A 17,234-nucleotide genomic window follows, 5' to 3' on the forward strand; every position below is an offset into this window, starting at 1 on the left:
CATCCCTCCGCTTGGTCACATACCATCCCTCCACTTGGTCACATACCATCCCTCCGCTTGGTCACATACCATCCCTCCGCTTGGTCACATACCATCCCTCCGCTTGGTCACATACCATCCCTCCGCTTGGTCACATACCATCCCTCCCCTTGGTCACATACCATCCCTCCACTTGGTCACATACCATCCCTCCACTTGGTCACATACCATCCCTCCACTTGGTCACATACCATCCCTCCACTTGGTCACATACCATCCCTCCACTTGGTCACATACCATCCCTCCACTTGGTCACATACCATCCCTCCACTTGGTCACATACCATCCCTCCACTTGGTCACATACCATCCCTCCACTTGGTCACATACCATCCCTCCACTTGGTCACATACCATCCCTCCACTTGGTCACATACCATCCCTCCGCTTGGTCACATACCATCCCTCCGCTTGGTCACATACCATCCCTCCACTTGGTCACATACCATCCCTCCACTTGGTCACATACCATCCCTCCACTTGGTCACATACCATCCCTCCACTTGGTCACATACCATCCCTCCACTTGGTCACATACCATCCCTCCACTTGGTCACATACCATCCCTCCACTTGGTCACATACCATCCCTCCACTTGGTCACATACCATCCCTCCACTTGGTCACATACCATCCCTCCACTTGGTCACATACCATCCCTCCACTTGGTCACATACCATCCCTCCACTTGGTCACATACCAAAAATAAAGTCTGGTTCTCCTTGTGCGGAATGGGATTTTTTGTTATGAATTAATTTTGTGAATGCAATCGATGGCTTTTAAGGAATTAATTCATCAAAAGATTTAACTCACAAAAGCAAGCAGTCAGGGTGCAGCAAGCAGTCAGGGTGCTGAGTTTTGGTATGTGACTAAGCAGAGGGGTGGTCTTACCCCATGCACACATGAGAATCTTCAGACTTTTGGCTGAAATCAGACTTTTTCTGTGAGCCACAGGGATATAATTTCAGAGCAATTGTATGGTTCATGCCCATAATTTCTACATTATGTTGTAAGACATAGATAACTTTCAGACTATTTCATTTATGCCCGTTCCCATGTCTGCGGAGTCATGCGTGTGTGTCTGCCTAGTCTGATTTGATGCGGTGAGCTGAACTGTTTTCACGAGGAGTGTAGGCGCCTCACCGTCTTTCCCCCACACAGACCCATGGTCCCACTGGTGTCTTGATGGTACCGGCGGCACATGTGATCAAGACTGACGCTAGGATTATCAAGCAATTATTTCTGCTTGTCCTTTAACACGCTGTGGCAGTATGGGGTCTTTACGCCAGAGTGTAAACTAGAGTTAAGGGTCTGTAAGTTTTTGGTTTTTGTACATTTTTCACAGGCAGCAGGTTCAGAGTTTGAACAGTGCATATTCATGAGCATTTTTGTGTGTGCGAGTGATTGTGCATGCGTGTTTGTGTTTGTGTGTGTGTGTGCGCGCCCATGTGTGTGTGAGTGAATTTGCTTGTGAGCATGCATGTGTGAGTGAATTTGCTTGTGTGCACGTGTGTGTATGTGAATGTGTCGTGTGACTGAATGTGCATGTGTGTGAATGTGAGCGTGTATGTGTGCGTGCATTCCTGTGTGTTTTCTTTCTCCATCTATAGCTCAGTTATAACTTCTTCAGGAATGAGAGTTCCCATCCAGAATTTGAAAGTAGTTTCCAGATAAGTGTCAGGATTTTGAAAATGTTTTCCAGATTTTGAGAGGGAAAAGGCCAACGGAAAATACCTTTTTAAGATGTGTTGATTTTTGTTTGTGGATTTTGTTTTGTTTTGCATTTGATTGCATGTAAACTTGCTCCAAATTGTGTCAAAAATCCCTGAAGTGTTCCAATTTTTCAGGGTCCGGGATCGGTCTTGGGACGACCCCCTCTGAACTTTCAACCCCGCTGTTTTGTTATACTGCGTTTTGACTAGCTGCCCTAACTTGAGTGATCCGTCTCTGTAAAAACAGGTACCTGGTTCACACTTTGCATTTATGTATCTGTCTGTCTGTCTGTCTGCTTTTGTTTCTATTCAGTTTTGTGTATGATTTGTTTTATAACTTAGTGTTATTTATGATTTTTTATTTTATAACTAGTTTTATGTATGCGTTTGTTTTATAACTTGGTGTTATTTATATTTTATTTTATAACTAGTTTTATGTATGCATTTGTTTTATAACTTGGTGTTATTTATGATATTTTATTTTATAACTAGTTTTATCCATGATTTTTGTTTTATAGCTTTGTATTAATGACTTTTATTTTATAACTAGTTTTATTCATGATTTTTGTTTTATAGCTTAGTATTAATGACTTTTATTTTATAACTAGTTCTATTCATGAGTTTTGTTTTATAACTAGTTTTATGTATGATTTTTGTTTGCTAATGACAGGTGTCAATTGGACTGTTCAGTTTTAACGTGGTGTGAGTGTTGGGATGTGCGAGCGTGTGAAGATCAACTTGGACCTCTGTGATGCCTACACATATTTTCTTTGTAATAAAAATAATGAACATTGAGAACTGATTGTGAAGAGCTGTTTTTAGTGTGTGTGACTGTGTGTGTCACAGTGTGTGTGTCACAGTGTGTGGGTGTGTGTGTGTCAGCACGCAAATGTGAACAAGACTAATGTGGGTACATGGATAAAAGCAACTGTCGGGATGTGTTTGTGTGAATGACATGAATGTACAGTCGAACCTGTTGACAATGACCATTCAGGGGACCGCTATAGACAGGTGGTCACTGTGGAAAGGTGAATTGTATTGAGAAAAAAACCTGGGATCCTCTCGGGCGATCACAATGGGCAGGTTGTCATTATTAAGAGGTAGTTGCCAGGGCAGGTTTGTCCAGGCCTGGGAATGTTACACCTTTCCGAGTAAATAAGATGAATTCCTTTTCTAATTGTGTAAGAAAAGCCTCAGCCTCCTTGTGCCCTTAAAAATGCTAAAACATGCTTAAAACACAAAATGTTCCCGTCAGTACTCCCAAACCACTTTTACTCATTCCCAGGCCTGCTGTGTGTGTGTATGTGCACAGTAAATAAAGAAAATGTATTGGCAGGTATGCAGTGTGTGAAATATTAGTTATGGAAAAATCATTGTCAGCATAATTATTTGTCTGTGCTTTGGGGGTGATAACAATAAGAGAGCCTTGATCATTATGCAAATTGCATCATGGACAGCAAATTGCTGAATATATATATTACATGTACTATACAGATGTATAAACGGTTATGAGTAAAGACTGCCAAATCTCTTTGTTTTTGGACTTACTAAAATACTCTTTACTCATAACCGTTTACACATCTGTATAGTTGGCACGTTCCAAAATTCAGAATCAAAACACAAGAAAGTCGATGTATTTGTGACCGTAACGTATTGTTTTGTTAATAACAAACCTTCCAACAACTTACCTTTGTTTGTTTTTTTAAAGTATTTTAGTAATAAAAACAACAACTTGACCTGAAAAAACATTTTGAATATAATCTTATTCAATTGACCGTGGCGAGCATATATTGTGTAAATAGCACAATCAACTCTCCACAGGAAGTTTCTAATTGTGCTACTTTTCATAGTTCTGCCGCATGTAAATTTGTTGTAACGTAAAACTACAGTAAAAAAAATTGCACGTAAAACTACAGTAAAAAAAAAAATTCTTGTGCAATAAATCTGATAATGAGTCAGCATCTTATTCAGAAAAAATACATGCATAGGCAAAACAGGAACTCAAAGAAAAAAGAAAATAGTGGAAAACAACTAACAAACAATCGCACACAAAAACTTTAACACTGCACAACTTTTCTGAAAAATGGCACAGCATTTGGGCTGTATCTGTGCAACTGGTGTAAAAGCAAAGAAGAAAGTAGCACAGATCTGGCACAGAGTCTGACTACATTAAGGTGCTTGGCAGACATCTACCTTAGTGTACATTCAAGGCTGAAATACATTTTATTTCATACACTGGAACCCCCTTTTAAGACGTACAAAAATCTGAGAAAATCGGGTCTTAAAAAGGAGGGAGTCTTAAGTCAGAGGTAAATTAACAAAGGCTATGAACAGAAAGTGTGAAAAGGCAAGGTCTTGAAAAGGAGGGAGTCTTAAAGTGGGGGGGTCTTAAAAGGGGGTTCCACTGTTTCTTTCTTTCTTTATTTGGTGTTTAACGTCGTTTTCAACCGTTCAAGGTTATATCGCGACGGGGAAAGGCGGGGGGGGGGAATGGGGTAGAGCCACCTGTTAATTGTTTCTTGTTCACAAAAGCACTGATCAAAAAATTGCTCCAGGGGCTTGCAACGTAGTACAATATATGACCTTACTGGGAGAATGCAAGTTTCCAGTACAAAGGACTTAACATTTCTTACATACTGCTTGACTAAAATCTTTACAAACATTGACTATATTCTATACAAGAAACACTTAACAAGGGTAAAAGGAGAAACAGAATCCGTTAGTCGCCTCTTACGACATGCTGGGGAGCATCGGGTAAATTCTTCCCCCTAACCCGCGGGGTGGGGGGTTCCACTGTTTACGTTTGGTAAATTGGGCTAGATTGGACCAGTCCAGAAAGGTTATTTATTCACCAATTTATTTCGGCAACTCTGAGTGTAATCATCAAAAGATTATTCATATATTAGCATAATTAACATGTATTCATTCATGTATAGTTCTTTTCTATATTTATGTAAACTGAACACAATGTTAACAGCAAGCCACAACCAAGTGTAAAAGGAAAATTGAGACCTCATCAAAAAACTTATATTACAGGGACACTTAATTACTATCATGAAAAATGGCTGGAGAACATAAACAACTTCTCACATGAAAAAATAGACATCTCTCGTACATTTTAATTTGCAGAATACATTTTGTATCAACACAAAAACACCAATCAGGATTTGCATACGCCACTGTAGCTAACACCCATGATATGATTCAAAACCCAAACCAAACACAGCACACATTTTACACAAATCTACGCTTATAGCTACAGCTTGATCACTGTGGAAAAATCAAAAAAAATTAGATATACAGTAGAACCCTTCTTTAAGACCGTTAAACCTCTTTGAAAATCAGGTCTTAAAAAGATAGGAGTCTTAATAAAATGGGGGTACATTTAAAGAGGTCATGCAGCAAAATTCTGAAGGTCTTAAAAAAGTAAATGTTAAGGGGCTTACTGTCCATCAGGTCTTAATTGCCTATACAGTAGAACCCCTCTCTAGCGACCTTGAAAATGTTGACAAAAATCGGTCCTTATGGAGGGGGGTCCTTACAGAGGGAGGGGGCGGGGCCACAAAGAAAGTCACCTCAGATTTTCTTAAAAAAAGAAAACAGAGAAGTTTGAGTTGCTGACGACCGTTTCCTCAAGCAAACTGCTTCGATTTCATGTTTGACATTGTCGATGGTGTCCACCAGTTCTGGTGCATGTTTCAATGCAAAAAGAGTTAGTTTCTGAGCAAGCATTTCTTTACAGCAGTCCCTGCAATGATGAAGGCCCTCCGAGAAAGAGAGTGAAAAATCGGCCACCGTTCTCAGCATCGCGTATCTGTGTGTAACCTCTTTCATTGAAAAGATACTCTTGTTTCCCTGCAGCCTTGACCAGTGAGTCGGTTACCTAATCTGTGAACCCTTCAGTTGTGTTGCTTTGTCAAAAGTTAGACACAGTCAACTAGTTTTGCTCTGAGTGAACAGTGCAGCTGGCCTCAATTAGCCGGTGACACCTCTCTGGCCACAGCACCAAACAGTACATGGCTGGGGGGAGAGAGAGAGAGGGGGGGGGGGGGGTAGCTGGCTAAACTCAGTGGGGTGTCCGGTGTCACTGAAGTCAGCAGGAAGAGCATTGGAGAGAAATAGAGAGGTGTACTCTTCCAAACATCAGTTGTCAGCGCTTAGGGTAGTCAGTGAGGGAGAGTGAGAGCGGTTTGTGTACAGTCCGACTGAAGAGTGAAAAGTCACTGCCACAAGATCGGCATGTAGTCAATAAAGCCAGACAAGAAGAATGATTATGACATGCGGCTCTATCTGCTGGGTTTTTTATTCAAACTGGTTTTCAACGCTTATTCTCACAAAGCATCTGCACACCTGCCTCTGCCTCTGTGCTGTGTTTGTGTGGCTGCTTTTGTATGATGTCAGTGCATGGTGAGTGCGTTCACTGCCTTGTCACCACTTCCCCACCTTTTTCAGAATGTTTTCTTGGAGTTGGATAATTCTTTGAATTTGCGATTTTCCAACATCAAGACTTTTTGCAATCGCGATGGCAGTTTCTCCCTTTTTGTGTCTGTTCACAACATTCACTCGATTCTCGAGAGTTAAATATTTTCTTTTCTTTGTAGACGCCATGTCGATCTCCACTGCTCTTCTGTCCAAAGACTGTCTATTCTGACTGAATTGAACGGTGTGTGTTGGTCACGTGAGTTTGTTTTCTCGATGATTGGTTTGTGATGTTTACTCAGCCCACCCAACCATCACACCTCTCAGCGGTTAATTAGTGCCTTTGCTTACGCAAGACGGTTATAACTGGTTATAACCGGTTTGTCAGTGATGCGTTACGCTGACTGAGTCTTGGCTTTGTCTGACAAAGTCGTTACACAAGCTGTTAGGTCGGTCCTTAGACGTTAGAGCGGGGTGGTCGCTACACTGGTGACAACTATATAAGGAAACACATCGGTTAAAAAAAAAAGGGTCGTTGTGGCGGGGTAGTCCTTAGAGAGGGGGGTCGTTGTGAGGGGTTCTACTGTATTGGACATGAATTGGTTTACACGATTCGAGTTTTTACGCCCTCACGGCTTTTGATGTATGCGTGTTTAGGTGGTATCAGCCATCTGCACTTATGGTAGAATGACCAAGATCTTTAACGTGCCATTGTGGTGACACGGGGGTGGGAGATGGATACCGTCTCTGGGTCTGCACATAAAGTTGACCCGTGTCCGTCCCGGCCCGGATTCGAACCAGCGACCTTTCGATCACAAGTCCAGTGCTCTACCACCCGAGCTACCCGGGCCCCTTAATCAGATCTTACAAAGAAAGGAGTCTTAAAATGGGGGTCAATTTAAAGAGGTCATGCAGCAAAATTCTGAAGGTCTTAAAAAGGAGGGATTTTAAATTGGGGGATCTCAAAAGGGGGTTCCACTGTAAAGCGATCCCACCAGAGATATTTCAAACTTGATACAGTCACAACCACTAGAAAATTAACTCAGTTTTATTTTCAAGACAGTAATTGAAAACAAAATGACCCATTTAATTGTAAAAGGATGAGAGAGTCTCAGAGAGAGAGAAGTCGGAAGTCGGAAATTTTATTTGTTAAGTCTCTGGCACATAACATTAAACTTGAGAGAGAGATCAAATCAAATTTTACGAGGGTTGTGAGAGAGAGAGAGAGAGAGAGAGAGAGAGAGAGAGAGAGAGAGAGAGAGAGAGAGAGAGAGAGAGAGAGAGAGAGAGCACCCATTGCACACCGGTACGACCGAACTAAGGTAACGTTAAATTACTGTTGTGCAGCGGGTTGAAAGAATACCCTATACCTCGGAGATATACCTTCACTCGGTCTCAACGACGTCACGTGACATGTTATATGGTGGAAGAGAATGCTGTCGCTTATTTTCCTTTTGAGGATGAGGGTTTAACATGGATCGGGAACTTACAGGACAACCGTGGCTGTGCTTGCAAGTTTGGATAGTTCTTTCCGTGACTGAGCATCGTTTCAGTCTTACCGAACTGAGGGTGGAAAATAAGCGACAGCATTCTCTTCCACCTTATAACATGTCACGTGACGTCGTTGAGACCGAGTGAAGGTATATCTCCGAGGTATAGGGTATTCTTTCAACCCGCTGCACAACAGTAATTTATTGATACCTTAGTTCGGTCGTACCGGTGTGTAATACCTCGAGAGAGAGAGAGAGAGAGAGAGAGAGAGAGAGAGAGAGAGAGAGAGAGAGAGAGAGAGAGAGAGAGAGAGAGAGAGAGAGAATATAGAAAGAGAGATCAGCAAAGAAAATTCAAAATTACAGAAATCATCCATCTGTAGTACATTCATAGACTCGCATAACCAATGGCTGCCTCATATTCTCCCATTTGAAGGGTATAGGCACACAGAGGCGGGCACTAAATAAAAAAAAAGTATGAGATCCGAGAAAAAAACATAAAATGTACAGAACATCACATGGAATGATATCTATATTTGACAGTGGAATTAAATGTAACAGAATAGAAATAAAAGATCTGTGATTTAAAAAATATATACTCTTTGAAAAAATATATATATATATCTAACAGGGATAAGATGAGAATTACTGCCCACAGACAAATAAAAACATCACAGCTGAGAGATTGTGTGATAAACCCGATGATATATAAAACAACCAAACACACAAGAGTTTCATTGTGTTCTATTGTGCTGCATTAATATGCTTTTGGTGTTTTCGCCAACCAAACTTAGAGATCTTACAGAACCGTACTGATCACTTCTCACAAACAAAACTGAGTGCACTGAGCATACAATGGTACTTGTTATGCGAGGCCCCTCCAATCTATTCAAACTTGAAGAAAACATTTTTCAAAAAAGTTCACATAATATCACAACTTTTCACAACACACTTTTTATAAAACTGAGAACACTGTGTACATCATAGTACTTGAAAGATCAAAAAGATATCTCTATGACAAAATCACATGATATCAGAAACATCCAGTCACAACAAATATTCTTCCTTTCAAATTATTTGAATGAAGACCAATAGCAAGAAAAATTCCAACTCGCACATCCAATGTCCTCATTTTTGAATACAACGAAACTGGATATTTGATTGTCATTAGTACATTTTTCTCAGCAAAAACTATTTTAAAAAAAGAGAGGAAAGGGGACTAATGATTCAGCTGTTTGCTGCAGACAACAATATCAATACATATATAGTGAACAAATGTTACCCCATTACTTCTACTTTGTCTGGCAACTGTTTAATAATAATAATAATAACAATGGACATTTGCTATAGCGCATAATCATATATATGCTCAATGCGCTTTACAATTTATGCCGTGTGAGATATCACGCATTCACATCGGCCAGCAAACCTCAAACCTAGGGCGAGCATTCACCTTTCACGGCCTATTATTCCAAGTCACACGGGTATTTGGTGGACATTTTTATCTATGCCTATACAATTTTGCCAGGAAAGACCCTTTTGTCAATCGTGGGATCTTTAACGTGCACACCCCAATGTAGTGTACACGAAGGGACCTCGGTTTTTCGTCTCATCCGAAAGACTAGCACTTGAACCCACCACCTAGGTTAGGAAAGGTTTCTCTTTTGTTAACAAACTGAGGAACATACAAACACAAAATGTCTCCTTTCTCCACCATGGCCAATGTCAATGAGCAAGCTACTCTCATCAAAGCACAATAAAAGTCAAACAATCCCGACTTCTTGACTAAGTTATCAAACCATCATAATAACTGAAGAGCGCATGTTCGTCAGTGCTGTCTCTTATCGTCCCATTCCAAGATGCATCAATTTGCGGAAAATTGCCGGCCCTTGCCACAGGCCCCTGAAACAAGATAATTTATTATTCTTACGACACAGGTTTATGCTGTCTGTATATACTAGATCTTGCCATTAGAGGTCTGCCTCACTTGGTTATGTCTTAAATTACCTTTCTGTGTTTTACCGACAGTTGACGCCAATCGACATTCACGCCTATAGCTTTTAAAACTCACTTGACCATTCCATTTCAGTAGATACCCGGCATAACTCCCACTTAATTACTCTTGTTGTTGTTAATATGCACTTATGTCCCTTTGTTTCTAGGATCTTATCATAAGAATTCTACCTCCCTTGGTTAAGTCCTAAAAGACGTTTCTGTGTCTTGCCGACAGCCCACGTCAATTGACATTCACGCATATAGCTTTTAAACTCACTTGGCTTTGTGAAGAATTTATTCAACTAAATCACGATATAGTAGTTATTAATGGGAATGAATAGTAGAAACACAAACTCAAGCAAAAGCTAATACAGTAGACTCCGCTTAATAAGGTCACATTGGTGCAGGACAAAAGTGGCTATATTAAGCGGGTGGATTTAATAAAAGCATAAGCATAAAACATAAGGAAAAATCTGTGCAGTCAGAAATTGGCCTCAAAAAGCGGGTGGCTTTATCAAACATGGCCTTATTAAGCGGATTCTACTGTATTACGTGACCAGATATTTTTAACATTACAGTCTGGGCTAGTACGATGCAACAGCTATTAAGGCTGAAGGTATCTATGTCGACCAAAATTGGGTGCATTTTCTGTAGATGGATTTCCTGTATAAAGAGAATACACCCGGGTGGATTCTCTGTAGGAAAATATGTATTTTTTACAAGTAAAATGACTATTTCTAAGAATACTCACCTCAATTTAACTAATAGGAGTTACCTTACTTACGAGTGCTAGACTGAGAAGCGTCCTATGTTACCAGTACTAGACTGTAAACAAGGTCGCTAACTCTAGATTTCCGTCGGTATACCATTTAGGGGAGTAGTCTCCCTTTGTCGGTAGTACCTCTCTGCGCATGTGCCAATGCCCATAATCCCCAGTTTCAATTCGAAGCTATTAAGTCAATAGCGGGGTTGGTGGGAGGGTCTCTGGTTAAATTGAGGTGAGTATTCTTAGAAATAGTCATTTTACTTGTAAAAAATACATATTTCTTTCGAATACATCACCTCAATTTAACTAATAGGAGAATAGATAACAGGCTGGAGGGTTGACTTTCGATCGGTAATCTAGTGTCACCTCACCCGACTCAGCCCATTTGTCCGGAATCCCCCCTGTAAAATCGGGGGAAGAAAAAGATAGATCATCGGACTGAGAAGCAAGAAATCCTGAGTCGGGCGAGTGGCAAGTTGCATTGTTGCCACTGTGTCAACTTGCTCCAGAAAGGGACAATCGAAAGAAAGTCCCACCTGTCAATGTAGAGCTGGTTTCTACTCGATGGTCGTTACTATTCCTCTGATCACTTGTCTTTATCAATGTTGGGTTATGGTTATGACTTGCCATTATGCGCCTTGAGCGACCCAACTCCCCAGCAACGTAAAGTTCTGCAGGCGGATCAGGTGAACGACCTAAAAGATGAGGAATGGTCAGAGATAACAATTCCTCTAATACCTTGAACTTATCACCAAGGTGCGTCTCTGCGACTGATCCTCCATTTAAGGGAGATTGACAGAGTTTCCAGAGATCCTGTAGAATTCTGGTCTGAGGCACCACTTTCCATGGCAAACAATTGTGCCAGTCGCATGAATGAATATATATATCCTCTCTGAATTTACCTCTCTAATGAGGATGGTAGGCACAGATACCAGTGTAAATTCAGGCTGACTTAGCTGTTCCTCCTGCGTGACAGGAAGTAAGCGCAAGTGCGCTCAGCAGTACGGTCACTGTCTGCACCTTTCCTGTGCCTGTCTCAACGCATGTGGGGGCTATAAGCCTACCCTTAATGGTTATAGGTACCATTTGTCCTAGAATAGCCAGTGAAAGACAGCCAGCTGTATTGCCTTTACCCAAGGGGAAAACCTGCTTCTTACTTTGAAATTCCACACTTATAGCGTGAGGGGGTCCCCAGTGACCATGGGCATCTCTGAGCCCTTATTGGCTGAATGACCGCTCTTGTCTTACTCAAGAGGGTGCCATGCCTGGCATGCAACTCACTGAGAGGTCCCATTTGTGATTTCAGCAGGACCGTTTACTGGCTTGATCAGCCAGGTCCTTGATCTAGGTTTTCTGTAAACATGGTTGTAGGTGGCATCTGCTGGGTTGTCTGCCCAGCATAGGTTTTGTGGGTTCTGGGACACTCCAGATTTCTGTAGAGCTCACAAGTTCTTAGATGACTATGCAGTGATGTTCTCCGGCCTATGGCCGAAGGTGCACTATCTTGGGCTGATGCAAAGTTCTGCCCCCTGGTAGTTGAACTCACAAAGATGTCTTATGTTGTGATCTCAGTAGTACTTCTGCCTAGATCACCCAAGTCCATATCTGGATTATCAGTAGGCGTGGCTGCGGGCGGCAAGTGTTGCATTGTCTGACCAGCATAGCTTTGTGAGCTCTGGGGCACTTCAGCTGTTTGTGGAGCTGAGCTCTAGGGTGACTATGCAGAGTTGTTTTCAGGCCCCTGCCTGAGGCAGGAGGTGTACTCTCTTGGTCTGATGCATAGTTCTGACTTGACAAAGGTCTTAGTCAGCACCCGAGTTGCCACGTTTCTCGCCCAAAAACGACGCGTAGCCGTAGACTGGGAGTGAGTGAGATAGGCTGGTGTGGTATTCCTGGCTCCAGCTAGGATCTCACTGTGTCTCTACCTCAGGCTCTTCGAGCGAGGGAGAAAAGGCTGGTGTGGTATTCCTGGCTCCTGCTAGGATCTCACTGTGTCTCTACCTCAAGCTCTTAGAGTGACACAACTTATACTCACCCAATAACCTTGTGTCACCGTAGACTGGGAGCGAGGGAGATAGCCTTGTGTGGTATTCCTAGCTCCTGCTAGGATCTCACTGTGTCTCTTTCCTCCAGCTCCTTTAGCTTTTGAGTCCAGGCATCTGAGAGTCTACATATGGATGGGATGGACACATTCACCCACTGTCAAAGGTATTGCCGCACTCATTATGCCTTTCGGGGGAGGAATACCTCTAGGTCTTATCTCTGTGGTCCAGGGATCTTAGAGCGCCAGTTGTAAGAGGCAAACGAAGCTTGTCCAATTCAAGGTTCGGTTGGAAGGGGTGGCTGAGCCTTCCCAAATCCAAGTGTGTCTGTGGCCGTACCCAATACCCCTAAAGGTAGAGGAAGCTCTTCTTGTTCCAGGAAAATTTGACTCAATGATGGAGGGACGTATGGTTTACCCAGTCCAAGATGTCTGGCAGCACTAATCAATCCGCATGGGCTGAGAGGTCCTCCTTGATCTATGAAATCTGGCCCATGGATCTCATAGTGCGGATGGCTGGCCAGACCTCAGACTATCTCTCAGTGTCCTTCCTGGAAAGTCCATGGAAAAACGGGCGGAGTCACCTCGGGAGACATTCCCTCTTTAGACAAGTCTGTCCGTCTCTGAAGCATGACGTAGGTTGAGTGCTGTCCCTGTTGAAGGGTTTTGCCTTGACTTGGTTTGTTTGTTTGCTTAACGCCCAGCCGACCACGAAGCGCCATATCAGGGCGGTTCTTGACTTGGTCCAAGGATGATAACCATGAGGTTTTGTAGCCTAAGGACTGCCTGACCCTGGGGTAGGTTGTCTTCCAAAAGCTGCTGATCATCTCAGGGGCACCTGCCCAGTGATCTTAAACGGCCCATCCCTTCTCTAGGACGTCTACTGTCGTCTCTCCTGTTGATGCTTCTGCCAGAGTTGTTACCATTATCAGTCGAGATGTGACCTGTTACAGGTGTCGGACATCCTCTGTTGAGTGTCGACTGTACAATCTGACATTTCTATCATCATCCCCTGGCTGATGCGGGTGTCAGATGACATTCAGGAAGAAGGGGCAACTCTTACAAGTTAATACGCTGAGTCCGTCCACAGGTCAAGAAAGCATTCTGTACTTGACGATCTCAGAGCACTTCTTCCCCCGTCTCTGCGTTATCTCCAACAGCTCCCCGCCTTGTGATGTAGCCTGAACATGCTCACCCGTGTTGCCCGACGCTTGTATGGCAAGATTCTTGGGCCTGTTACCCTGTTGAACAAGCTCCACTCCAAGTGTGAGTGATCTTCAGAGTCGTTTCCTCAGGCAAATGTCTTGAGACACTTTGATTCCTCTTATCTTGGTACGCAGTGTCTGTCTTGTAGCTGTGTATCCGAAGGAGACATCTAGAGACCTCAAGAGCTTGCAGTATGCATGGAAACTGATGTGACTACTATACCCTGTTCAGTTGTCCACCACTGTTTGACTGGTGATCTGTATGCAGATTGCAGGTGCCATCTTGTTACTGGTAGGGCGGCTCCCCGGTGTGAAGGTTGTAGCCTCTAACCATTAGCTCTCCATTCCAGGTGATGAAGATAACTAGGAGGCTCTAGGCATTCTCCTCACACTCCCAGACTTCTGTGTAGCTGGGCACTGCTGAATATGGTCAGGCGTGAAGTGTTGGTCTAGTTCCAAGAGCGTTAAACATTAGGTCTTCCTCAGTCCGTCAGGAGGTGGTAGACAGGCAAAGGGGGGCGGGAGCTGTCCTTCCGGTGCTGAAGCATCGCTACAGGCAGTTTGCAGCACTGAATACTGGTAGTCAAAATGCATGAAGCCACCATCATGATGGGGAACCCTGGCAAAGATAGTGGTGGGAGGGGCCCAGTCCTGTCAACAGCCGTGTTTCGGGGTCACCTCAAGGGAGAGGTTGCAGACGAGGCTGTAGCTACCTCAGGGAGATTCTACTCATGTTACGTCCAGTGGACGTCTTGCCTGACAGCTGGAGGGTCTGTCATAAGCTGTCGCAACAATCCTGGGAGTTATCAGGGCGAAAAGGAAGCCTGTCTCTTCCTGTGCTTACTGGAGGTATTCCCCCAGAGCGCCCGACATTGTCTGTTTGGTAATGTCTACGTATATATAAATACATGTCAATATGACTTAATTCCCCCTCGTACTGATAACGGCATGGATGTGCCAAGAGTTTATCCAGTACCTTTCTCATGAGAGTAGCCGCTCTGTCTAGGAGGCATAGTTAATTGTGTGTTGTAACAACATCCGTTTAGCAAATATGTTATATTTTCCATAATATGAAATGATAAACATTGTATCCCTTGTATGAACCTGACTAGAGCCAGTGTTATTTAAGGGCGGCCTCTTATTGTTAGGTCCTGTTGTCTACTTCTGAGAACCTAGTCGTAGGATTAGGTGACAACAGTAGAGATGTGGCCTTGTTAAAGGTCAAAGGCTTAGGTTTTGCCTACGAACCAGGAATAAGTAGAGGCATGACAACATTATAGGAAGCTCCCCTGTGAGTATTATTCAGAGCCTTGCTCGATCTTGCATGTTGTGAAAACTCAGCTGAGTGTAATACTCATGTGTTAACAACCAAGTTTATTCATGCCCCTAAGGCATGGTTTCAACTGTATATTATTCATAACATGTCATTCAAGTGTAATGTACATCAATTGTGCACTGGAACAGAACATAAGTATATATGTGTGCCTGTTCTAATTGAATTTGAAGAGCTGTCTCCTGGCACTGTGGTATCAACAGATTTTAGCTGAGTGTAAATCTCAAAGTGTAAACACTTGAGTTTATCCATAAGTTAAATCTTTTACCACTCAGATAGCTGATTTAAACACTCCATGAAAATGGAATTTGTAACATCAACTGACTTCTTTGATACCCTTTGCCAAGGAAAAAAGGATTATACAGTAAAACCTGCATCCAGCGGACCCTTAATTCGGCGGACACCTTTGCATAACGGACACTTCAAGTGAGGACGGATGTATTTTACACTCAAAAACACCTTAAAAGAGCGGACACCTCAAAGGCGCGGACGCGGACACTCTCTTTTGGTCCCGATTTGGTTCGTTACCTGTCAACAACGGTCCGCCATCTTGGTTCTGCAAATACAATCTCGCTGGCGATGTGAACGCGCGAGAAGCTTATTTTGTAAGCCAACGACAGCACTTGAAAGATTGATTTTTTGTATGGTGCACGCTCATTGGTCGATGCCGTGAATTGAACTCAACTCACAAACAAAAACAAGTTAGGGTTTCTACTTTCTGTACTGTGATGCATCTTCGTCTCATCCTTCGTCGATCGCGGTCTCATCATGTCAAAACGGAAATTTCTGACTTTAGAAGAAAGAGTCGATGTGATAAAGAAATTGAACGGCGAACTCTTCGAGTGGTTTTCGAGAGCTCGATCAAAGAATATTCCCGTGAATGGCTTCAGATAAGAAACCGATTGCATCTCTTTCTCTCTCTCTCGCTCAGTCGTTCTCTCTCTCTCTCTCTCTCGCTTAGTCGTTCTCTCTCTCTCTCTCGCTCGTTCTCGCTATCGCTCGTTCTCTCTCTCTCTCTTTCTCTCGCTCAGTCGTTCTCTCTCTCTCTCTCTCTCTCTCTCTCTCTCTCTCTCTCTCTCTCTCTCTCTCTCTCTCTCTCTCTCTCTCTCTCTCTCTCTCTCTCGTTCTCCGTTCACCCTGAAATGCTGACAGCTGTCATGAACTTGAGTAGCATTCTGAAGATGTGCGTCTGAACCAAACCAGACTGATTCTGGTTTTGTACATGTACATGTTGCATGTTGAACTTGTTTTCTTTGTCACTTTCTGTATGACTACATGTAATGCACAGTTTAGAATAAAACTATTTGGCTGGGTTTTTTCTTCCCAAAAAATGTCTGCGCATTCATATTCAAAAGAAAGGACACCTTTGTACAAAGGACAGTGGCAAGGTTCCCCAAGGGTGTCCTTTGCTCGCAGGTTTTACTGTATCCCAATAAAGATGTCCCATCTGTGTTTGCATACACTTTAATTCTTCCTTGTCAATTAAAAAAAAAAATTTTTTTTTTTTTTTTTTTTTTTTAATATATATTTATATTGCACGCATACAAGTTTACAAGTTAATCAAGTTAAGTTGGCAAGGAAAGTATTCTTTATCCAATTTGAAGAAGTACCACCACGTGGTCTCTGTGAGTCCACCATGATCATCTGATAAAAATACCAAAACCATAATCTGCCAACCGCAGAAAACATCGTTTCCCAGAAACATAGGAGAGAGAATTACTTGCCTTTCTCTGAGAGTAAAGGAAGTTCCCTCCGTAATATTCCCGGAGGCGCATATCTCAATCTCAGTGTTTGGTTTTCTTTCCAAGCGGGCGAGGTTTGTTGTTGTTATTCTTCGATACAACCCGCTTTCAGTTCTATCAGCGTTCAAGCGTACTGCGGTCCGTATCTACGCTGCCCGCAAAAGTCATCGCAGTTTGTAATGACCGAAGTATTCATACGCCATATGTAACATTCGCGGGCGCTCTGTGCCTTCAGTTCAATCAGCGTTCAAGCGTACTGCGTTCCGTATCTACACTGCCCGCAAGAGTCATCGCAGTTTGTAATGACAGAAGTATTCATACGCCGTATGTAACCTTCGCGGGCGCTCGGTACTTTGTACGCCTAAAAATTCGGATCAGAAATGCGCTTCCGGTCGGGATAACGCGCATGGTAAACCTCGCTGTAGTTGATAAAAAGCTGTTAAAACGCAAAAAACTTCCGGGTAATTTCGAAGTTGAAGGTCTTGTTCGTATTCC

General features: G+C 42.8%; 1 protein-coding gene across 1 annotated transcript in view; it reads right to left on the bottom strand.

Moving 5' to 3' along the window:
- Positions 1-6,755: 6,755 nt before the first annotated feature.
- LOC138950915 (sulfide:quinone oxidoreductase, mitochondrial-like) overlaps positions 6,756-17,234 on the bottom strand; it is a 32,376-nt gene continuing 21,897 nt past the window's right edge. The window contains exon 10 of the mRNA XM_070322620.1: positions 6,756-9,559. Coding sequence (XP_070178721.1) covers positions 9,499-9,559 — 61 coding nt within the window. The 3' untranslated portion in view covers positions 6,756-9,498. The remainder of the gene's footprint in view (positions 9,560-17,234) is intronic.

The sequence above is a fragment of the Littorina saxatilis genome, linkage group LG16 (genome assembly GCF_037325665.1).
Source record: "Littorina saxatilis isolate snail1 linkage group LG16, US_GU_Lsax_2.0, whole genome shotgun sequence".
Taxonomy (NCBI): Eukaryota; Metazoa; Mollusca; class Gastropoda; order Littorinimorpha; family Littorinidae; genus Littorina; species Littorina saxatilis.